This window comes from Engystomops pustulosus, chromosome 5 (assembly GCF_040894005.1).
Source record: "Engystomops pustulosus chromosome 5, aEngPut4.maternal, whole genome shotgun sequence".
Lineage (NCBI taxonomy): Eukaryota > Metazoa > Chordata > Amphibia > Anura > Leptodactylidae > Engystomops > Engystomops pustulosus.
Window position 1 is genome coordinate 158,758,553 of NC_092415.1, and position 24,962 is coordinate 158,783,514.

Here is a 24,962-nt window from a genome sequence, read left to right on the forward strand (position 1 = left end):
AGTCAAAGAACCCCTTGTTCTTCAAATTGGTGTGTGTCCAAGAGGTGGAACATATAGTATGATATGGCATATATATATACATAGGATCCACCCAAATTTAATTCACTGGTGTGGTTTGTATCTGCATAAAATTTTAAATAGCAACCAAATGAAATGCAACCTTCATTTGAAAAAATTACTCAAGATCTTAGATGCCCATTTAACTTTTTTTTATCAGGGTTATTTAAGGATCCTTTTTTTGCAAGGTTCAGGGGGTCACAATCACCCCAACCCCCCCCCCCCACACACACACACACACTATTTGCTTCATTGTATTTTTTGATGCTGTCAGAACTGAAGTGGTAGGGGATCAACCATTATAGAAATGAATTGCTTGGACAACCCACTGGAAACAATGTAAACAGTCAAAAAGATTGTGGCACGTTTACTTAGAAAGTCGGAAACTGCACTAAAAGTGCTTTTTCCTTGTATAATGCCTGGTGCGGTTATTCCCTAAGATCGTGCGCCAGAAATCATGAATTGTTTCCCCGCACTAGCCCGACAGAGTTCACCAACTGTTTTGTGGTGCACTTTTAACATACGGTGAGCGACACAATCTGCAAGTTAAATGCAGTGCTCAGTCCGAATCAGTTGGACCGACCGCCGACACGACCCCTAATTTGTGTCAGGTTGAGACCAGTGCAGCTGCGCCACAAAAGGGTAACGTGTGACACAATAGCGGCGCAGACACTTCTTAAATACCTGTGCAAGCCGTTTTAGCTTAGGAGAAGGTGCACAATACGACAAAAGTGCAGCGCAAAACCCTTAGTAAATGTGCACCATTATGTAGATAAATATAATACCAAAGTGTTGTTCTTATCTTTCATCTTGGGTGGGAAACCTCCGTCATGTGTCTATCTCAAATAGGAGGGAAAGGGGCATTTTTTCAATTTAAAATAGATGCATGACAGAGCGGGTCACTGAGGGTGGGGGAACCGCTTCTCACTGGCCACTCCCAAGGGATACTGCTCTGCAGAAAGAAAGGTAAACTTTCATCTAACTTTTTACCCTAAAAAAACTGTTTTATTATAAAAAAAAAGATTTATTTATACAAAAAAAGGAAATTATCAAACGTAAAATATATATATATTGCTTTAACCTCCCACAGTTTTAGATTTAGCTGTAACAAAAATAAACTTTGAGCTAGGGCTGCCACTCAGACCTTTAATTATAGCTCAGCATGAACAGTGCCATTACTTGGTCCAATGAAGAGAACGTACAGTTCAGCTTGGCACCTCCATGCAGGGACACTATTTTCTGGAGAGGAAAGCCTACTTAAGCTTCCCAGTACACAATGAAAAAGCACAATATCCCAAATTGAGGTCTTGCAAAGACTGATGGAAATTAAATCACTTAACAACATATTTTGTCATCTCATTTTGTAGTGTTTAGCAAAAATGTAAGAATGGAACAGAATATTTTAATATTTTAAGGCTGATTGCTCTTTTATTTACGTGGTCCTATCGACTTGAATTAGAGCAGACAGTCAGTTTGAGCCACTGCTCCATTAAGTCAGCAGTGAGAAAGAGGTCAGGAGACAACATCTATCAGATATTTATCACATGCTGGTGATGTGTCAGAATACCAAGATGTAAAAAACCTTTAATTATTTATATTCCAGGATTGTAGCTGAACTTTGAGCACTATGATCTTTGATCTCTACATTACAATGCTCCCCAAACCCCCCTCCCCCTCTGCTGCTGTATAGAAGCTTGCATTCCCCAATACATTCACTGGTTCATTGGTACCTTTGCCATGTTCGATAAAAGATATTGGGGCGCTTTACTAAGAACAGTGCAGTCTGTACTATCAGGGCCGGCTCCAGCACCCGGCATACACGGGCAAGTGCCGGGGCCCACAGCTGCTGGGAGGGCCCACTTGAGGTGGGGGAGTTAAGTGAAATCACTCTGCAGAGAGCAGTGCCTGTGATGCAGCATTGGAATGTTCCATTTGCTGGTTTTACCTCCCATTAGCTGCTTCCTCCTTTCATGGTGGAGGCCCCGCCCACCAGCCTGGGCCGTCTGTGCAGCTGCCAGGAAGTGGCCTGTACTCTGCTCTTCCTGGCAGCATAAGACCCCCACAAGCCTGGAGCATGTGTGACAGGTCCTGTGCCTGCAATGGGACACCAGGAACCAGCTGTCTGGAGGGGAGAAAGCAGCAGTGCAGTGACCCAGGTGCTGGAGTAGCTGTGAATCTGCTCCTATGTTCTCCTGGGAAGCAAAGGTCCACCTACAGCTTATTAACTGGAGAGGTAAGTATGTGACTGCACTTGTATGTTTACATGTTGTGTATATGTGTGTGATGTGAGCAAATATACATGTGTGACTGTACATTATATCTGTATGTGTGTGTTTACAGCCTGTTATCTGAGTAATGTCTGCTATATATACATCATGTGTTTGTGTGAAGGGGATAAGTGTATGAGTGATGTTTATTATGTGTAATAGATGTCTGTAACCTGTACCTGTTTGTTACCTGTACTATGTACGTGTGTCTATATTATGTGTAATAGGTATATGCTGCATCTATGTGAGTATATATTATATGCATGTGTAATAGGTATATGCTGTATCAATGTGAGTACATATTATATACGTATGTAATAGGTATGTGCTGTATGTAATGTATGTATGTGAGTATATATTATATGCGTGTATAATAGGTATATCCTGTATGTAATGTATGTATGTGAGTATATATTATATACATTTGTAATAGGTATGTGCTGTATGCAGGGCAGCTTCTGTATTTTATAGTGGAAAAAACAACTCAGACTGCTGGCATGACAGAAGCTGACAAATTTAGCTACAGGTGTAACCTTTATATTGTAGGAGACCCCAACCTCAGTTATGCTACTATTTGTGGATTAAAAGCAGCCTGCACAGTACAGCATGTGTAATTCACATGCTACGCGAGCCTAGACACAGAGCTGGTATCACAATGTGAGGGGGAGGTTGGAGGCACTAATGGGGGTATACTATGTAGGAAGGAATTTCTCTGCCGCAAAATTCAGGAGGTAAGGAGCACAGGGGCCCGCTGAGACTCTGTCGCCCAGGGGCCTCCTTAAACCTGGAGCCGGCCATGTGTACTATGAGCAGTTTGACTGTGTAATGTGCAGAGTGTGACTTCAATAATCTGGTGCACCTTGCATACGATAGTGCTTAAACCGAGTGCACTCAGTTTATTTGACGTGCGCCACAATAATATCAGACTTCTGGCATTGTTGCGGTAGACACAGTGCAGCCGCAACACAAAATTGGGGCCAACACTACATAAATACACGTGCAAGCCTTTTGTACATTTATTTATGTGCAAAGTGCCACTGAAAACTGGTGCAGCCTGTATCATATATGTGGGCCAATATAATAACATTTTAATAGTTTTGAGTTTTTCATTGCATGAATGTATTTTATAACTTCTTATCAATCTTTTAGAATGGAGAATCAAAAACAGCAAATCCACCTTTTTTTGTTTTCATGGCATTCACCTGAGCTTGGCTGGTTGTGTATGTTCTTTGGAAAAGCTGGGTGGTGTCATCTGGGAGTTACTGTGTGTTACAGGTGCAGGTTCAGGTTCAGTAATGGACTCCAAAGCATCCGTCATCTGCAGGTATGCCTTTAAATATTTGTTCCCCCCCACCACATCTAGCTGCTGGTAATTACACTTGAAGTTCCCTCTGCTTGGCCATCTTTCACTGTGTATTCTAACCTATGCTACGTTTAATTGACTAATCTGTTCCCACACTGTGGCAATTTTTCTTTAACACCTTCCACATTTTTATTTTTCCACTTGAGCAGGGGATTGATTCATTTTTTGTAGAATGAGCATCATGCGGTCCCTTATTATTTTTAATACATAACCATAAATAAGAAAAAAAAATGTAGGCAGAGATTTATCAGAAGTGTCTAAAAGCAAAACTGTTCTAGTTGCCCATGGAAACCAATCAGAGCTCAGCTTTCATTTTATAAACTGATGTGGTAGAATGAAACTGAGTTCTGATTGGTTGCCATGAGAAACTAGGACAGCTTGGCACTCAGGTACTTCTGATATATCCCCCTTCTCTATTTCATTTTAAAATTTTATGTATTAAATTTATTTATTAGATGTATTGGCTTGGAAAAGGTTTTCATCTTTAATGTATTTGTATTCAAAAGCCACTGGCCTATTACACAGTACTGAGTTTAGTGCAGTGGATGATACCTAATGTGTCTGTGTAAGAGTCTTAAGCTACAAGATGCCATAGAAAACATGACTATTTTGTGACTGCGTTTCAAAGTGCCAAAAAATAGTGCACACAACTAATTTTTATTTTCTTATAAAGATTAATAATACAATTATTGTAAGTACTTGGGATCAAATTATTAATATTGATATTAAATTATTACAATCAAATATTATATTTATAATTACTAATGCCGTTGTGGTCTGCCTGGTTACTTATCATTCGTGGTAACTCTGATAAGAATACATGGATTAACCTGGTAAACCTGGTAGGGCCAGATGTATCACTATTTCTTTTTGGTTTTGGGACTTTTCGCTGTGTTTTTGCACCAGTTTTGCGCCTAAACACCTAAACTAGCCGCTTATCAAAAATAAACATGTTTTCCTCATTTGTCCTATCAATCCAGATGTTTTTCTGCTGCCCCTACTAATGATTCATCATTAGTGATTTTTTCATTAAGGCGCAATTGTGGCGCAAAAACACTCCGAAGGTGGGGTAGACTGAGAAGCAAGTACTGAACTCTTGGGCAGGGCAGTGTATCCCCTGTATCCCCTGTATATTACAGCAGCAGAGCTCAGCCAGTGTTTACACTACCTGCAGCCTCTGTTTATATTCATGAGCTTTTATTTACAAATAATCTGCAAAAGCAGCAGCTCAGAGCAGGATAGAAAAAAGTGTGCGGAAGCTTGTAGACAGTACAGAGAAGTGTCCCTGTGTAGCATGGTGACCACACTAGTGTCTCAGAAGAAATACTGGCCAGAATTACAGGGGGCAGCAGAAGATCAGCACTGTTGGATCCCCTCCAGGAGAAGCGACTTCTGAGGAGATCACTGGGTGCGACTTGTCCCGCACCTTGGCTCTGCTGTGAGGGTTATTCTCATGCAGTGATGTGGGAGAGAAGCAGAGAGGAGCTTGTAGGAGGATCACACGTAAGAGCCTGAATCAAAAATTGCACCTACATAGCGCTTAAAGTAAAGTGCAGTCACAAAATCATGCAGAGACTCACAAAGGATTTATAAAAGGCTTGAACTCAACTCATCAGAGATGGTTGTAGTTTGTGATTATTTAGGTTCAACACTGCGCCTCATTAAGATGCAAAATCTAAACGAATGCACCTCAACTGTGATACATCTGGCCCATAGTTACATAGATTTTGGCTTATTTGGAAACGCCGGATAGTGTTATTCATTATGCTTGTATATATGATAAATCCTATATCATGTAATAATATTTCTCAAAGTGTGCACTGGTTTTAACACATACAACTTGTAAACGAAAATTCTATAGAACGGCCCATTGGGGCTGATGAGTTTAAATGAAGCATACTAAGATTTTTATGACAGTATCCTTTCATTGCTGCACTTAATTTTATTGTAATCCATATATTTTATATATCATTGCTGCTTTATCTCAGTATTTACAATGATACTACAATTTTAAGACTAATTAAAATGCATGGCATACTGCAATATTGTGGTCGATTTGCATATCATTACCTTCTCTATTAATCAAACCCGTGGAGTTAGCAGTCATCTACTGAACAGCAGGAAGATGCTTGAGACAGCCATTTACTTAGTTTGGGAAAAATGTACGATGAGCCAAAAAGTGCTGCTCACTTAAGTGAAACATTACAGACCACCCACTAATCGAAAAAAATAATATTTAAATTCTGCCACCCACAGAAAGCATTATAAATGGAAAAACTGTAGGCTACGGGCACAATTAAAATGCAGTAAAAAAGAAATATATCATTTTTAGATTTTAAAGAATACATTTTGTGCTACACTGTCTAACAGTTTACATAGATTATTATTTCATCTAATAGATTTTCTACTTTTCCATTTAGTAGAATGGAGGGGCGCAGGGGAACGGTGCTTTCTTTTGTTTGTTGGTTTTTAAACAAAACTACAACAGGATGGACCTGGTGTAGTTTTGACCGGCGGCCGTGCAGCCTGCCAGATACATCAAGCCTCTTGATGTATCTGGCTGGATGCGCGGGGGAGGCTTGGCCGCTTTCATACACCGGCGCAGGAGTGACAGCGTAAGATACATCTTCCATCACCACATCATATACAGAATATTACAGTGATGGGAGCTATAATGCGGTAAAGGGGGAATAAGAGAGGAGAGGATAGGTTCTTTTTATGTTTAAGCCTCATTTGCATCTGGGTAAAAAAAAATATCCTGGAATACCCTTTGAACCCTTAATGATGCACCCCTATTCCATTTTCTTAAGCTTTACTCCAACATTTACATTGCTAGAGGTCGCATTAACACCTGTACAAATGCCATAGATGCTTGTACACACAGTTTTACTCGCTCAAAAAAAGTATCATGCATATGATATGGTCTGGGGCATGTGGCTTCTGCTATGCTACTGTCTGGGATATTCAACATCAGCCGTGCTACAGTCCATTCATACAGCATGAACCAGGCTATGTTCTATGGGGGTGTGAGCCACGTTATAACCAGAGGCTTGTGGTATTAGCCCTGTTCCAGCGTTTGGTTTAATACCCAATTAATGATTAAATGTAGTTAGAGATGAGCGAACACTAAAATGCTCGAGTACTCGTTATTCGAGACGAACTTTTCCCGATGCTCGAGTGCTCGTCTCGAATAACGAACCCCATTGAAGTCAATGGGAGACTCGAGCATTTTTCAAGGGGACCAAGGCTCTGCACAGGGAAGCTTGGCCAAACACCTGGGAACCTCAGAAAAGGATGGAAACACCACGGAAATGGACAGGAAACAGCAGGGGCAGCATGCATGGATGCCTCTGAGGCTGCCTAATCGCACCATTATGCCAAAATTATGGGCAACAGCATGGCCATGACAGAGTGACAGAATGAAGCTAGATAGCATCTAAAACATCCAATAATTGACCCTGACACTATAGGGGACGGCATGCAGAGGCAGCGGCAGCAGGCTAGAGAGTGGCATGGCGACATACCCTAATTGGACTCAGGCTTCAAACCAATGGGTGTCAGAGAGGAACCAAAGGAGGTGAGCAAGAAGCGCTCAAATAATATCGGTACATGATAAAAGTTTGCCAGTATATTTTGTGGATTACACAGCAGGGTGGCGACAAAGTTAACATGGAAGCCATGAAAACAACCCAAAATTCTGCCTGACACAGCTCGTTTGATAAGGGGACCATGTATGCTTACAGTTCATGCCAGTCGCTGCACTGGCTGCCAGTCTCCTTTCGAATACAGTTTAAAATAATAATAACCCTCATCCATAAAGCTCTGTATAATGCTGCACCCCCCTACCTCTCCTCTCTTATCTCAGTCTATCGCCCAACCCGTGCTCTTAGATCCGCCAGTGATCTTAGATTAACCTCTACCCTAGTGCGGACCTCCCACTCGCGTCTCCAAGACTTCTCTAGAGCTGCACCAATTCTATGGAATGCTCTGCCCCGGACTATCAGACTAATACCTAACCTCCAAAGTTTCAAACGTGCTCTTAAAACCCATTTCTTTAGGCAAGCCTATAACACTCATTAACTGCATGAAGTTTTAACTCTTCTACTAACCCGTCCTGTGTCGTCCTCCCATCTGTTATCCAGCAACCAACAGGCACCAGACTTCTCTGCAGTCCCATTCACCCTGGACCTGGTATATAAGATGACGGCTGAGTGGTTCAAGCGACAGCAATTCCATTTATTATATTTTTTTCTATTCCCTAAGAAGAATGGCTTGACCATTAAATATTCTTTTACCTCGTGTTACCCCATCATCTTCATAAACCGTAAGCTCTGGCGAGCAGGGACCTCACTCCTGTTGTTCCATACAAATGTTGTGCTCTGTTACATTACATTTGTATTTGTTTCCTATGATTTGTAAAGCGCTACAGAATATGATGACGCTATATAAATAAAGATTATTATTATTATTATTATGGAGGCAGTGAACTAGTAGTAGATTAAAGGTGCTGCAACTATGTTAGTTGGATCTTGGGATGGAGCTGGCGCTCTGCAGCCAGGCGAGCTTTCGCCAATCCAAGCCCCTGTCTCTAGGCTACTCCCCAAACAGCACTTCTAAGAACCTTTTGTATAAGATCAAGTGTAGTAGCGTTCTTATAAGTTTAGGATATGGCGGGTGAGGGGAATGTAAACAGATGCGCAAGAAGCGCTGAAATAATATCCCTAAATGGTAAAAGTTTGCAAGTATATTTTGTGGATTACACAGCAGGGTGGCGACAAAGTTAACAACTTTGATGTGGAATGCCCTGTAATAGCTCTTGGGCGGTGTGCCTTTTATCGCCTAGGCTCAGCAGTTTCAGCACCGCCTGCTGTCGCTTAGCGACGGCACTGCTGCTGTGCCTAGAGCTACCGACTGATGGCGCCATGCCCACGGATGGTAATTCGGAGGAGGAGGAGGTGGAGGAGGGGTGGGAGGAGGTATAGTAGGCCTTTGAGACCTGGACCGAGGTAGGCCCCGCAATTCTCTGTGTCGGCAGTATATGACCAGCCCCAGGGTCAGACTCGGTCCCAGCCTGCACCAAGTTAAGTGTAGTAGCGTTCTTATAAGTTTGGGATATGGCGGGTGAGGGGAATGTAAACAGATGCGCAAGAAGCGCATGATGCGCATGGAGCTGGCGCTCCGCTGCCAGGCGAGCTTTCGCCAATCCAAGCCCCTGTCTCTAGGCTACTCCCCAAACAGCACTTCTAAGAACCTTTTGTATAAGATCAAGTGTAGTAGCGTTCTTATAAGTTTAGGATATGCCGGGTGAGGGGAATGTAAACAGATGCGCAAGAAGCGCTGAAATAATATCCCTAAATGGTAAAAGTTTGCCAGTATATTTTGTGGATAACACAGCAGGGTGGCGACAAAGTTAACAACTTTGATGTGGAATCCATGAAAACAACCCAAATTTCTGCCTGACACACCTCGTTTGATAAAGGGACGATGTATGGAGGCAGCTATATGGACGACTTTTGGAGGTAGCAATGGAGACAACGTGTGGAGGCTGCTATGGAGACAATTTAATTTGGATAGTGCCTGTATGTGGCAGTCCCAAACATTTTTCAAACCAGAGGAGCAGGTAGGTGGCCCTCCAGTAAAATGGAATAGATTGAGTGCCTGTATGTGGCAGTCCCAAAACTTTTCAAACCAGAGGAGCAGGTAGGTGGCCCTCCAGTAAAATGGAATAGATTGAGTGCCTGTATGTGGCAGTCCCAAAAATTTTTTAAAACAGAGGACCGGGTAGGTGGCCCTCCAGAAAAATGGAATAGATTGAGTGCCTGTATGTGGCAGTCCCAAAAATTTTTCAAACCAGAGGAGCAGGTAGGTGGCCCTCCAGTAAAATGGAATAGATTGAGTGCCTGTATGTGGCAGTCCCAAAAATGTTTCAAACCAGAGGAGCAGGTAGGTGGCCCTGCAGTAAAATGGAATAGATTGAGTGCCTGTATGTGGCAGTCCCAAAAATTTTTCAAACCAGAGGAGCAGGTAGGTGGCCCTCCAGTAAAATGGAATAGATTGAGTGCCTGTATGTGGCAGTCCCAAAAATGTTTCAAACCAGAGGAGCAGGTAGGTGGCCCTGCAGTAAAATGGAATAGATTGAGTGCCTGTATGTGGCACTCACAAAAATTGTTTCAAACAGAGGACCGGGTAGGTGGCCCTCCAGAAAAATTAAATGCATGAAGTACTATAGCAAGAGCCAGTGGGCCCTGTCAAAAAATAGCCATTTTCCTCTGCTTTACTGTACAAAGAGGAGGAGAAGGAGGAAAATGAGGAGGAGGAGGAGTGGATCAATTATTCAGGTTGAGCTTCCTTCACCTGGTGGAGATTAGAAATTCTGAGAAATCCAGCCTTTATTCATTTTAATAAGCGTCAGCCTGTCAGCGCTGTCAGTCGACAGGCGTGTACGCTTATCGGTGATGATGCCACCAGCTGCACTGAAAACCCGCTCGGACAAGACGCTAGCGGCAGGGCAGGTAAGAACCTCCAAGGCGTACAGCGCCAGTTCGTGCCACATGTCCAGCTTTGAAACCCAGTAGTTGTAGGGAGCTGTGTGATCATTTAGGACGATGGTATGGTCAGCTACGTACTCCCTCACCATCTTTCTGTAAAGATCAGCCCTACTCTGCCGAGACTGGGGACAGGTGACAGTGTCTTGCTGGGGTGACATAAAGCTGGCAAAAGCCTTGTAAAGCGTACCCTTGCCAGTGCTGGACAAGCTGCCTGCTCGCCTACTCTCCCTCGCTACTTGTCCCGCAGAACTACGCACTCTGCCGCTAGCGCTGTCAGAAGGGAAATACTGTTTCAGCTTGTGCACCAGGGCCTGCTGGTATTCATGCATTCTCACACTCCTTTCCTCTGCAGGGATGAGAGTGGGAAGATTTTGCTTGTACCGTGGGTCCAGGAGAGTGAACACCCAGTAATCGGTGCTGGAATAAATTCTTTGAACGCGAGGGTCACGGGATAGGCAGCCTAGCATGAAATCTGCCATATGCGCCAGAGTACCAACGCGTAAGAATTCACTCCCCTCACTGGCCTGACTGTCCATTTCCTCCTCCTCCAACTCCTCCAACTCCTCTTCTTCTGCCCATACACGCTGAACAGTGAAGGACTCAACAATGGTCCCCTCTTGTGTCTCGCCAACATTCTCCTCCTCTTCCTCCTCATCCTCCTCCACCTCCACCTCCTCCGATATGCGCTGAGAAACAGACCTGAGGGTGCTTTGGCTATCAACAAGGGAATATTCTTCCCCTGTCTCTTGTGACGAGCGCAAAGCTTCCGACTTCATGCTGACCAGAGAGTTTTTCAACAGGCCAAGCAGCGGGATGGTGAGGCTGATGATGGCGGCATCGCCACTGACCATCTGTGTTGACTCCTCAAAGTTACTCAGCACCTGACAGATATCAGACATCCACGTCCACTCCTCATTGTAGACTTGAGGAAGCTGACTGACCTGACTACCAGTTCTGGTGGAAGTTGACATCTGGCAGTCTACAATCGCTCTGCGCTGCTGGTAAACTCTGGATAACATGGTCAGTGTTGAATTCCACCTCGTGGGCACGTCGCACAACAGTCGGTGAGCGGGCAGTTGGAGGCGGCGCTGCGCTGCCCTGAGAGTGGCAGCATCTGGGCTGGACTTCCTGAAATGCGCACAGATGCGGCGCACCTTCGTGAGCAAATCAGACAGATTGGGGTATGTCTTGAGGAAACGCTGAACTATCAGATTTAACACATGGGCCAGGCATGGCACATGTGTCAGTCTGCCGAGTTGCAGAGCCGCCACAAGGTTACGGCCGTTGTCACACACAACCATTCCCGGCTTGAGGTTCAGCGGTGCCAGCCACAGATCAGTCTGCGCCGTGATGCCCTGTAATAGCTCTTGGGCGGTGTGCCTTTTGTCGCCTAGGCTCAGCAGTTTGAGCACCGCCTGCTGTCGCTTAGCGACGGCACTGCTGCTGTGCCTAGAGCTACCGACTGATGGCGCCGTGCCCACGGATGGTAGTTCGGAGGAGGAGGTGGAGGAGGGGTGGGAGGAGGAGGAGGCATAGTAGGCCTGAAACACCTGGACCGAGGTAGGCCCCGCAATCCTCGGCGTCGGCAGTATATGAGCAGCCCCAGGGTCAGACTCGGTCCCAGCCTCCACCAAGTTAACCCAATGTGCCGTCAGCGATATATAGTGGCCCTGCCCGGCAGCACTCGTCCACGTGTCCGTGGTCAGGTGGACCTTGTCAGAAACGGCGTTGGTCAGGGCACGGATGATGTTGTCTGACACGTGCTGGTGCAGGGCTGGGACGGCACATCGGGAAAAGTAGTGGCGGCTGGGGACCGAATACCGAGGGGCGGCCGCCGCCATGAGGTTGCGAAAGGCCTCGGTCTCTACTAGCCTATAGGGCAGCATCTCCAGGCTAAGCAATCTGGAGATGTGCACATTAAGGGCTTGGGCGTGCGGGTGGGTTGCACTATATTTGCGTTTCCGCTCCAGCGTCTGGGGTATGGAGAGCTGAACGCTGGTGGATGCTGTGGAGGATCGTGGAGGCGACGATGGGGTTTTTGTGGCAGGGTCCTGGGCAGGGGGCTGACTAGCAGCTGACACAGGGGAAGGAGCAGTGGTGTGCACGGCCGGAGGTGAACGGGCTTGTTGCCACTGAGTGGGGTGTTTAGCATTCATATGCCTGCGCATACTGGTGGTAGTTAAGCTAGTAGTGGTGGAACCCCTGCTGAGCCTGGTTTGGCAAATGTTGCACACCACAGTCCGTCGGTCATCCGGTGTTTCCTTAAAGAACCTCCAGACTTCTGAAGATCTAGCCCTCGCCGCAAGAGCCCTCGCCACGGGAGCTTCACTAGTTGACACATTTGGCGCTGATGCACCAGCTCTGGCCCTGCCTCTCCGTCTGGCCCCACCACTGCCTCTTCCAACCTGTTCTGGTCGAGGACTCTCCTCTGTCTCAGAAGCACTGTGTTCACCCGGCCTCTCAACCCAGCTTGGGTCTGTCACCTCATCATCCTCCGATCCCTCAGTCTGCTCCCCCCTCGGACTTCCTGCCCTGACAACAACTTCCCCACTGTCTGACAACCGTGTCTCCTCATCGTCGGACACCTCTTTACACACTTCCAAAACGTCAAGAAGGTCATCATCACCCACAGACTGTGACTGGTGGAAAACCTGGGCATCGGAAAATTGCTCAGCAGCAACCGGACAAGTGGTTTGTGACTGTGGGAAGGGTCCAGAAAACAGTTCCTCAGAGTATGCCGGTTCAAATGCCAAATTTTCCTGGGAGGGGGCAGACTGGGGGGGAGGAGGCTGAGGTGCAGGAGCTGGAGGAGTGGCGATTTCGGTGACATGGGTGGACTGCGTGGAAGACTGACTGGTGGTGGACAAATTGCTCGAAGCATTGTCAGCAATCCACGACATCACCTGTTCGCACTGTTCTGGCCTCAACAGTGCTCTACCACGAGTCCCAGTAACTTCAGACATGAACCTAGGGAGTGTAGCTCTGCGGCGTTCCCCTGCTTCCTCATCAGCAGGTGGTGTCTCACCCCGCCCAGGACCACGGCCTCTGACCCCTGCAGTAGTTGGACGCCCACGTCCCCGCCCTCGTCCTCTACCCCTAGCCCTCGGGTTAAACATTTTTAAAATGAGAGTTATAACTTTATTTTTTTTTTAACTTTTTTTTGTTTTTTTTTTTGTGTTTTTTGTTTTTTTTTGTGTTTTTTGTTTTTTTTTTGTGTTTTTTGTTTTTTTTTGAGTTTTTAAAACCAAACAATGCTATCCTATTGCTATGGCTATTTTCTAGCCAAGTATCAAAGCACACTACTATGCCAGATGAGATGACACTGAGTTAGTGCCTAATTGAAATCCAACCCCTACTAAATTTTCCCACTTCGGTCTTTGCTATGGATATGTGCGTCACTAAGCGCAGAACACAGCGGTCGCAAGTCTCACTACAAATTGCTCAGAATTGGCTAGTACATGCACTGCAGAAAGTACAGCCACCAGCAGATCAACCAGAAATCAAATATATAGAACGCTACTGTAGGCGTAAGTAAGCTCTTTGTATTCTCCTATGGCTATTTTCTAGCCAAGTATCAAAGCACACTACTATGCCAGATGAGATGACACTGAGTTAGTGCCTAATTGAAATCCAACCCCTACTAAATTTTCCCACTTCGGTCTTTGCTATGGATATGTGCGTCACTAAGCGCAGAACACAGCGGTCGCAAGTCTCACTACAAATTGCTCAGAATTGGCTAGTACATGCACTGCAGAAAGTACAGCCACCAGCAGATCAACCAGAAATCAAATATATAGAACGCTACTGTAGGCGTAAGTAAGCTCTTTGTATTCTCCTATGGCTATTTTCTAGCCAAGTATCAAAGCACACTACTATGCCAGATGAGATGACACTGAGTTAGTGCCTAATTGAAATCCAACCCCTACTAAATTTTCCCACTTCGGTCTTTGCTATGGATATGTGCGTCACTAAGCGCAGAACACAGCGGTCGCAAGTCTCACTACAAATTGCTCAGAATTGGCTAGTACATGCACTGCAGAAAGTACAGCCACCAGCAGATCAACCAGAAATCAAATATATAGAACGCTACTGTAGGCGTAAGTAAGCTCTTTGTATTCTCCTATGGCTATTTTCTAGCCAAGTATCAAAGCACACTACTATGCCAGATGAGATGACACTGAGTTAGTGCCTAATTGAAATCCAACCCCTACTAAATTTTCCCACTTCGGTCTTTGCTATGGATATGTGCGTCACTAAGCGCAGAACACAGCGGTCGCAAGTCTCACTACAAATTGCTCAGAATTGGCTAGTACATGCACTGCAGAAAGTACAGCCACCAGCAGATCAACCAGAAATCAAATATATAGAACGCTACTGTAGGCGTAAGTAAGCTCTTTGTATTCTCCTATGGCTATTTTCTAGCCAAGTATCAAAGCACACTACTATGCCAGATGAGATGACACTGAGTTAGTGCCTAATTGAAATCCAACCCCTACTAAATTTTCCCACTTCGGTCTTTGCTATGGATATGTGCGTCACTAAGCGCAGAACACAGCGGTCGCAAGTCTCACTACAAATTGCTCAGAATTGGCTAGTACATGCACTGCAGAAAGTACAGCCACCAGCAGATCAACCAGAAATCAAATATATAGAACGCTACTGTAGGCGTAAGTAAGCTCTTTGTATTCTCCTATGGCTATTTTCTAGCCAAGTATCAAAGCACACTACTATGCCAGATGAGATGACACTGAGTTAGTGCCTAATTGAAATCCAACCCCTACTAAATTTTCCCACTTCGGTCTTTGCTATGGATATGTGCGTCACTAAGCGCAGAACACAGCGGTCGCAAGTCTCACTACAAATTGCTCAGAATTGGCTAGTACATGCACTGCAGAAAGTACAGCCACCAGCAGATCAACCAGAAATCAAATATATAGAACGCTACTGTAGGCGTAAGTAAGCTCTTTGTATTCTCCTATGGCTATTTTCTAGCCAAGTATCAAAGCACACTACTATGCCAGATGAGATGACACTGAGTTAGTGCCTAATTGAAATCCAACCCCTACTAAATTTTCCCACTTCGGTCTTTGCTATGGATATGTGTGCCACTAAGAGCTAAACACAACGGTAGCAAGTCCCCCTGCTAATTCCTCACAAAATGGTACTAGATGCAAATTAAAATAAAAAAAGTAGAACGTTATTGTAGCCCTAAGAAGGGCTGTTGGGTTCTTTGAGAATCACTCCTGCCTAACAGTAAGCTAATAGAACACCCTAACGCTTTCCCTGACCAGCAGCAGCTCTCTCCCTAGCGGCATCCAGACACAGAATGATCCGAGCAGCGCGGGCAGCGGCTAGTCTATCCCAGGGTCACCTGATCTGGCCAGCCAACCACTGCTATCGACGTGTAAGGGTACCACGTCATGCTGGGTGGAGTGCAGAGTCTCCTGGCTTGTGATTGGCTCTGTTTCTGGCCGCCAAAAAGCAAAACGGCGGGAGCTGCCATTTTCTCGAGCGGGCGAAGTATTCGTCCGAGCAACGAGCAGTTTCGAGTACCCTAATGCTCGACCGAGCATCAAGCTCGGACGAGCATGTTCGCTCATCTCTAAATGTAGTCCTTTGGTACATTTTAGATATGGGCCATATAAAAACTTTAAAACCTTTTAAAATAACATGTGCTCGGTTTGTTATTTTTCAGCATTGGGGGATTATATTTTTTACAGTAATTATGCTGTAGACAATATCTGTTGGCTCCACTACTTATTACAGTGGAAGAATTAAATATCTGTGACAAATAGAGATGCAAAAAATAACAGCAGTAACTGACTGAGGAACAACAAAAACTTCTTCCAGGAAATTCTATTGCTGCAAACTTTCTAAGGTAGGGAAAGTCATAGATCTCATCAATATTATACTAGTAAGCAGTGGGGAGAATTAATTAGCTACACTTTTATATGTTCATTTGTATCAAAAAGAATTAACTAAGTAGAACATAAAAGATGTCTAACGAAATTAAGTGGCACAATTAACATTGTGCACTGAAGAGGTTCATTGTTAAGATGAAATTTAATGAACACTAAAAATTACTTATTATACAAAGCCTTTATATTTTAAAGGGGATGTCCATGTTTGGGTAACAGTCAAACAATTGCACAGCACCACCCATGGATGCTCACTTTATCTGACATTACTGATGGGGCTTGTTCATTTAAAGGGAACATGTTAGTTACTCCAGTAATATTACCCAGTTGGCTTCACTGCATGCTATTTAATGTCCCAAAGACACAGTAAGCTTTGCATTTCCAAATTCCAGTGTTAATGCCCTACTTACAATTGCATTACTGTAAGCTTCTCTTTTGTCTTCTTCTAACTACCCGTTCTTCATGAATCTGGTGCTCCCTACACTGTTCCAACAGAGTTCAGCACTTTATTCTGGTGCACCTTTAACATGGGGCATGCAACACAATTCTGTTGGACTTTGCATGATAAATCTGGAGCACTGGAACACCCCCTAATTTGTGTCAGGTGATGACTAGTGCACCTGTGCCACAAAAGGGTCACGTGCAACCCAATTGTGGTGCAGACCCTTCTTAAATACATGTGAAAGCAGTTTGCACCTGAAAGAACGTACAAAGTCTGGCAGAAAACTGGTGCACGTCCCATAGTAAATGTGCCCCAGTAAGTTCCAACCAAGAAGCAGGTAGAATGTGGGCAATACAGGGTAACAACCTCTTTTAGCAGTTGGAGCCCAATGAAGCTGTACACTGACATCATAATGCATTTCACTATTTAAATTTAAAAGAATATTAAAACACTTATTTTACACCAAAATATACAGGTTTCATTATAGTCAAGTGGTGGGGGAGCTTTAGGTTAAAAACCCACCCATGGATCACCCAATATTTTATTTACAAATTGAAAAAAAAAGACTTGCAAGCCCTAGTTCACATTAATAAGCTATGTATGCACTGCTAACACTGTGATATTTATGTCACTAGCTTAGAATTGGGGATGCAGAAGATACATTCCATTTAAAGGGGTTGTCTTATGTAGCTCAGCATGCGGTTGCACTGCATTACAGGCAATGCACCCCTTAAGCTGGGCCCTCCGAAAATCTTAGAAGTATAAGAAAGTGTGTATGTTCTTCATGAGCCTAATAACAGCAATTCCCATCCGCAGTGTGTAATATTTTCTGACTCACACATTTCCCGATTGTACAGCTTTACGGGCAAAATGGCCACGCCTGAATCTTTTTCTCACCTCTAATAGAATGTATCCCATTAGTAGTTATTCTGATACCCTATTATTTCTAATCCGAGACAGCCCTTTTTAATAATAGCATTTTAAAACACTTATGTTAAAAAGATTCCACTTGCGAAATGAGCTACTTTCCATGCACTATAAATGCTACTTACCACTGATGTGGCATTTACAGTAGTAGTAATATCACACATTTTATGATTATCATTCTAATATAAAACGAAAACCATTCTCCTCCTCATTATATTATTGTAATATATGGTTAATAGAACTTTCCAACATTAGCTAGGAAAGTCTGCAGGGAGCTTCCATTCTCTTGGCATTAGACATCCATTATGTATGCCAAGTCCTAATTTCTTTGAGCATGCTAAAAGTAAAATAGCTAATAAAATGCTCATAATAGTGTATTACAGTGTATTTTTACTGTCATTCTTTAGTTGCAATATTAAGTGACAATTGTATAACAGTGATAATGAAGGCGATAATGAATGATAGGTCATTACATTGTTTGACAATCTTTTGACTAGATTTTTCCTATGGCCACACTAAGGATCTATTGGCTTTTTGTTAGCCATAAATCTACAGTATTTTACCTGATTCTAAGCTGTTTGGGCACAAAAATGGGGCGCAAATGTATTATCACTGTGTGCTGACTATGTGTGACCCCATTGATTTCCTTGGGGCTCAGACAGGGTGCTCAGGCATCCTTAGCTGTATAATGAGCCAACAGAAATACATGTAGCTGTGAGCAGGCCACAAAAAAAAACGGGTGTATAATCAGAGGAAAAAACAATACAGGCAGTCCCCGGGTTACGTACAAGATAGGGACTGGAGGGTTGTACTTAAGTTTAATTTGCATGTAAGTCGGAACACCAGCGAACGCTTCCTTAGTTACCTGTACCCCGCGATACTGCCGGCAATTACTTACTGTATACATCGGCAGCGGATCCCCATCACCTCCATTGTGCTCCCCGTCACCTCCATGGCGGCGCCAGTCTTTAACTCCGCCCAAGGAACCCCGTCATCACCCGCCCGCCCAATGAGGACGCGCAGCACGTCAAGCAGCGCTATGAAACCAGGAGGTGGAAATGAGCCCGCCCGCCAAATGAGGACGCGCAGCATGTCAAGCAGCGCTACGAAACCAGGAAGTGGACTGCGCATGCATGGCATTCCGAGTGCCCCGTTGGTATCTACGGGTTGTCTGTAACTCGGAAGTCGGGGACTGCCTGTAGTGTCCATGAGTCGAACCAAGATTTGCCTTTTGTACATCTATAATATGTTGTTATTCCATTAAATCCCATAAAGAGCACAGAGTCTGTTTGCCAAATATTGGAAGTCATGTTATTTTCCAGTCCAGAGACATGTGTTATGTGGTCATGAGTGCCCCATCCTTGGCTTTATTTAAAGGGTACCTAATTATTTGTGGAATTATGTGACCTTTGTTTTTACATTTTCTTGCCATTTTCTCCTGTGAAGCAACTAGTGTCTCAGAGCAGGTGGAAGGAGATGTACATGCTGAGAATCGCTCCTCCCCCCAATCCCATCTGCATATAAATTCTATGCAATCTTAGCTTTGAAAAAGTCTAGTAATTGTCTGATTTACATTGAAACAATGGCTAGCACACAGCCAAAAACTGATCATTTATATTCATTGGAAAAAAAAAAAAAGAAAAGGCAAAAAAGCTGTCAGCCCAACATCATAAGTAGAAAAAACCCCACTGCACCCAAATGTCATCAGGGAATTTTTTTTACCAACCTTTTAACTTCTATTGTCAGCAATATTTAAAATTGTTTCAAATGTGAAAAAAATAGGACCAGCTCTAAATTTTTTCAACACCAGTTCAAATAGTGAAAATGTGAAAATAACCATGTGAAAAGAGTGGATCTGTCAGACATCCATGAAAATTATCTATAGCATGCTGAGAGGAAAAAAATTATTAAAGGGGTATTCCTATATCGGAATTCTCATTTCATTAAATTCATCTGCCATTTACATACATTTCTCCAATTGGATTTTCTGAAAAAAAGATGTTGCTGTGTGAAGATAATTTCCCATAAATGTATTCATGTGGTTGTTTAGAAATTAGATTGTTGTCTTTGGACATCACTTCCTCTGGAGAGTTTGCACAAAGAAACAAAATGCTTTTGCACATAAAATGGCCGGATGTTACTGCATATCCCACACTATCACACTAAAACCAGGTGGTCGGATACAACTTAATAATGCGTGTCTGGCAGTTCATACAAGACTGCAGAGGTGGTTGTATCCAAGGACACCTAACTTGTTTCTAAGGAGCAACATGGCTACATTTATGAGAAATTACCTTCAAACAGGTAATTTTTTTTTAATTACTTGCAATTGAAGAAATGTATATATATATATATATATATATATATATATATATATATATATATATGGTATATTAACTTAAATAAATTAAATAAAGAGGAATCTTTGATTATGCTATGCTCATTGCACAGTATCAATAGCGTGTTAAAGGGAACCTATTATCAGGCATCTCATTTTCACTAAAGGCAGGTTGCAAAAGCCCATCACACTTGCAAGGCAAACATGTTTCCCTGCCTTTTCTAGGCATTTTCATTAAAATAGAATTCTGTGTTATAACTGATCTTGCAGCCTGACAGAATCCTCTGTGTAGTCCTAGGGGTTGGACTTTGGTTTGGATGCATTTCATAAAACAACATATGACTTGTCTGTGCTGCAGACTGCTCAGCTCTTGGCCCCCACATTTGTACTCCTGTACAGCTTCTCCCTCTCTCACTGATGTCAGCTAGCCACTGCCTTGACCTCTGAAGAAGCAGGAGGGAGGAGCTCTACAGGAGCACAAAGGTGGGGGCTGAGAGCTGAGAAGTCTAGAGCACAGACATGTCACATTTTGTTTTTTGAAATGCATGCAAATCATATCCCACTCCCTGTGATTTAACATATTATTCATTCATAGTGCAAGGTAAGTTATAACACTATTATATTATAATGCAAATGCTTAGAAAAAGCAGAAAGACATATCTGCACTGCAGGTGTGATGGGATTCTGCAACCTATCTTTAGTGAAAATGAGGTCCCTGGTGACAGGTTCTCTTTAACATTATTCTGTAGGCTGGCATGATTCCATTAAATCTAATGGTTATCTTTTTATATACATCTATTAACACTTGTTCATGTGAAAATATTTGTTCCTCCATATCTTTTAACCCCTTCCCGACGGAGGCTTCAGAAAGATGGCGCCGCATTGCCGCGGATCATCGCTCCCCGATGACGTCACAGGGAGCGGTGATCCGTTGCCATGACAGCTTCGGGTCTCACGGAGGCCCGAAGCTGTCTCGTTTTAACCCATTCATTACAATGTGCTATCAGCACATTGTAATGAATGAGGAGTAAAATCCCCATATACTGCCATATTGCAGTATGGCAATATATGGTAGGATCGATCAGACAACCTAGGGTTAAAGTACCCTAGGGAGTCTGAAAAATAGTAAAAGTAAAAGTTAAAAAAAAGTTAATATTAATAAACAGTAAAAATAATAAACACATTAGGTATCGCTGCGTCCGAAAATTTCCGATCTATCAAAATATAATAACGGTTTTTCTCTGCGTTTAACCCCGTAACGGAAAATAGCGTCCAAAGTCAAAAATGACATTTTTTTGCCATTTTGGAAAATATTAAAAAATTAATAAAAAGTGATCAAAAGGTCGCATAGTCCTAAAAATGATAGCAATGAAAACGCCACCAAAAGTCGCAAAAAATGACGCCACCAACAGCTCCGTACACCAAAGTATGAAAAAATTATTGCCGCCAGAAGACGGCAAAATCTAAAAAAAAATTTTGTATAGGAGGTTTTAATTTTTTTAAATGTGTGAATACATTATAAAACCTATACAAATTTGGTATCCACATAATCGTAGCAACCCAAAGAATGAAGTATACATGTCATTTGGGGCATACAGTGAAAGCTGTAAAATCCAAGCCCACAAGAAAACGTCGCAAATGTGTTTTTTCACCATTTTCAATGCATTTGGAATTTTTTTTCTGCTTCCCAGTACGCGCCATGGAATATTAAATACTGTCACTACGAAGTGCAATTTATTACGCAGAAAATAAGCCATAACACAGCTCTTTATGTGGAAAAATAAAAAAGTTATAGATTTTTGAAGGTGGGGAGTGAAAAATGGAAGTGAAAAAACTAAAAAAGGCCAAGTCGTTAAGGGGTTAAAAACCAAACTTTTTTCCCCATTCTTCTCAGTGATCTTCTACTGTTCTTCCTAGCAAGATGGAATGCAACAGAAATCTTAAAAATACTAATGTTTTCAAGAAGACACAAAGATGAACTTAATAAATGGAGAAAAAGACACTTTGCTCTTTATAACAAGGTCTTTTATATTCACTTGCACTGTTAATTTACAAAATATACTTGTTGAGAGGGTAATTGACTTAAGGATTTAAGGATTAAAGGACTATCCTTGAAGACCCATGAAAGTGAATGGAGATAGTATAAATGGCATGTAAGGCACCTTCCTAACACAAAGCATATTCAGCTATTACAAACTATTTCTAGCGTAAATGTAGGTATTTAAAAATAACATTTTATAAATATTTATAAATATAATAAAATTAATATGAATATATACATATTTGAATATGAATAAAATGAATATATATATATGAATGGAAAATAGCTTATGCCACATATTTACAGCAATGATAAATGATTATAGAATAATTCAGGCGCTTGACCTTGCACATGCTTTATAAAGATGTTGTATGTTCTCTAAATGACTGTGATACTGTAAATTACTCTAAACATTATAGTTAAGGAATCTGTGAATACATTTATCTTCAGAAAAAGGTAAATGTAAACACTTAATCACAACATAAAAGAGTTAAATATACACAATTATGTGAATGTATGAAAATGTCATGGAATTACAGTCAGATATAGAACTGGGCAGTATCATTAATCTTCAAAACCCTAATGTAAACGTCATCGGTAATAGATTACCTACCGTTGGTTGCATAACATATGGTGGGTGAGGCATCCAGGATGTACTTTGTACCTAGATGATAAAAACTAAGCATTAGGGCAAAGGTGATGTCCATATAAGCATTTGATTAATGACTCTGTAATAATGTAACTACTAAGGTAGTGTAAAAACTTATTTCAAGTCCAAATGTCAGCTCCGACAACATAAAAGTCCAGAATATTTTCTCTAAATGTACAGCTTAATTCTGCAATTATATTGCTATCTTTGAATGTTAATATTAATCAGGGAATTTATTACAGGGATTTTAATACTATAAGGAATATTAAATAAAATGCATTATACATTGACGTACTTTGTTTTATTCTTAGTAATTGTTCTGTTACTGATTTGTTTCTCTTAAACTGGGGACACAATGAAACACATTCAACAATGACAACATTTTGTCATTTTGGATCCTATTTCTTTCTTTCTGTTCTGTTCTAAACAAAACAATAAATAATCTATTACTTTTTTTCATTTTTGCATCAAGGTTAAGGATGTGCTTTTTGTTAGTAGGTTTTATAGTGTCATTTTTAGGTTAACTGTCATTTGTTCACTGTTTCTAAAGTGGGGGCGGGGAAATAAAACATAGTAAAAGCCATAATGTTGTTTATTTCTATGCAACTAGTGCGGAGAAATAAAACATAATAAAAGTCATAATTATTCCTTTGTAACTAGGGCCTGTGTTTATTTTTTTCATCGCTACCATTCAAATGAAAAAAAGCATTTTAATTCTTATTTTGTTTTCTTTTTGTCATTTGAATGATTTAACTATGTGAGATTAATAAAATATCAGAAAAATATGTGGATAGTTTGTTATTTATTTTCATAATGAAGTATTTTGAAAGCACAACTCCAATAATTTTCTTTCACTAATCAATAGCTCTTTGTGATGCAGAAAAACTTTGCCTATTACTTTCAAAATCTATGTCCAGCAGGTTCTTTGCTATCCTCCTCAGTTTAGCCTACCTCTTTAGCTGTCACTTATGGCTGTACTACTAACTGTGAGACTATAGAGTGTTTGCACAAGAAACTAGTTCATGTCATGCTCTCTGTATGTAATTAGCTGGAGGGTCAGCTTTGTGGATACAGTAGTCTCTTGATAGGAATAGGGGGTACAACATAATTATGCTATTCCTGAGACATTTTCTTTTTAATCCATATGCTAATAATGTAGTTGGTGCACCAAGTCATGTCCTTAGCACCCTATGCCAGATTTGTCTTGAGCAGAACTGGTAAGTGATTTAGGCAGAAATAGCAGTTATCCAGGTAATGATAATATATAAAATTAAAATTAAAAATATTCTGTGTTCCATCATAATTTTAACTCTGAAAAAGATAAACTAAGTAGTGGTATACACAAATATTTAGTATCATACAGGTTCAGGAAGTATTGAACTACCCATTCAATCCCCACTGGCAAAGAAACCAAAGAAACCAAAGAAGTCCATAACCTATGTATTAGTTATGTATAATGAGAAACAACACAGGGAAAAAGTTTTGAACACATGAAGAAATATAGGTGTAAAAATCCATGGAAAGTCATCTGTCCAGCTTAATCAGTTACTAGAAAGCACTCCTTGCCCTTAGTGAACTGTAATATCACATAATATCACTGTTGGCTTATGAAAAGGTACCTTATTACCGAGGGGTCATACAAGTGGTGAGCTGTCCTAAAACCTTCTTAACCTTATTTTTGCAAAACTGATGACATTGGTTACAGTCAACATTCTAAACAACATAAGGTTACGGTGAGCACTATTGGAGCCTTAATTTAGAAATGAAAAGAACATTATTTCACCATGAATCGGCTAGGAGAAGAGATGTCCAAGAGGCAAGAACCACCTTTGGAGAGCTACAGAAACCCCTGAAATCAGCAAGTACGATTTTTGCACAAAAAGCATTTTCAGCACATTTAAAGTTTACTCAACAATACTAGTAGAACACAGTCTGATCATATGAGAACACAATTTAACTGTTTGGATGCCACAATAGACTACCTGTTTGAAGGGCAAAAAGGCACTTAATTTCATCCAGAAACACCAAACCAACAGTGAAACTTGGAGGTGGGATCATCATGGTGTGGGGCTGTTTTTCAACATATGGTACTGGCAAGATCAATTTAATTGAGAATAAATGTACATATGTACTGATTAGAGATGAGCGAGCACTAAAATGCTCGGGTACTCGTTATTCGAGACGAACTTTTCCCGATGCTCGAGTGCTCGTCTCGAATAACGAGCCCCATTGAAGTCAATGGGAGACTCGAGCATTTTTCAAGGGGACCAAGGCTCTGCACAGGGAAGCTTGGCCAAACACCTGGGAACCTCAGAAAAGGATGGAAACACCACGGAAATGGACAGGAAACAGCAGGGGCAGCATGCATGGATGCCTCTGAGGCTGCATAATCGCACCATTATGCCAAAATTA

At 42.1% G+C, this 24,962-nt stretch overlaps 1 protein-coding gene across 2 annotated transcripts in view; it reads right to left on the reverse strand.

Moving 5' to 3' along the window:
• RBMS3 (RNA binding motif single stranded interacting protein 3) overlaps positions 1-24,962 on the reverse strand; it is a 450,602-nt gene that overhangs the window by 12,883 nt on the left and 412,757 nt on the right. For both annotated transcript variants that reach the window (XM_072153580.1, XM_072153581.1), the window contains exon 10: positions 22,515-22,565. In XM_072153580.1, the coding sequence (XP_072009681.1) occupies positions 22,515-22,565 (51 nt within the window). The remainder of the gene's footprint in view (positions 1-22,514; positions 22,566-24,962) is intronic.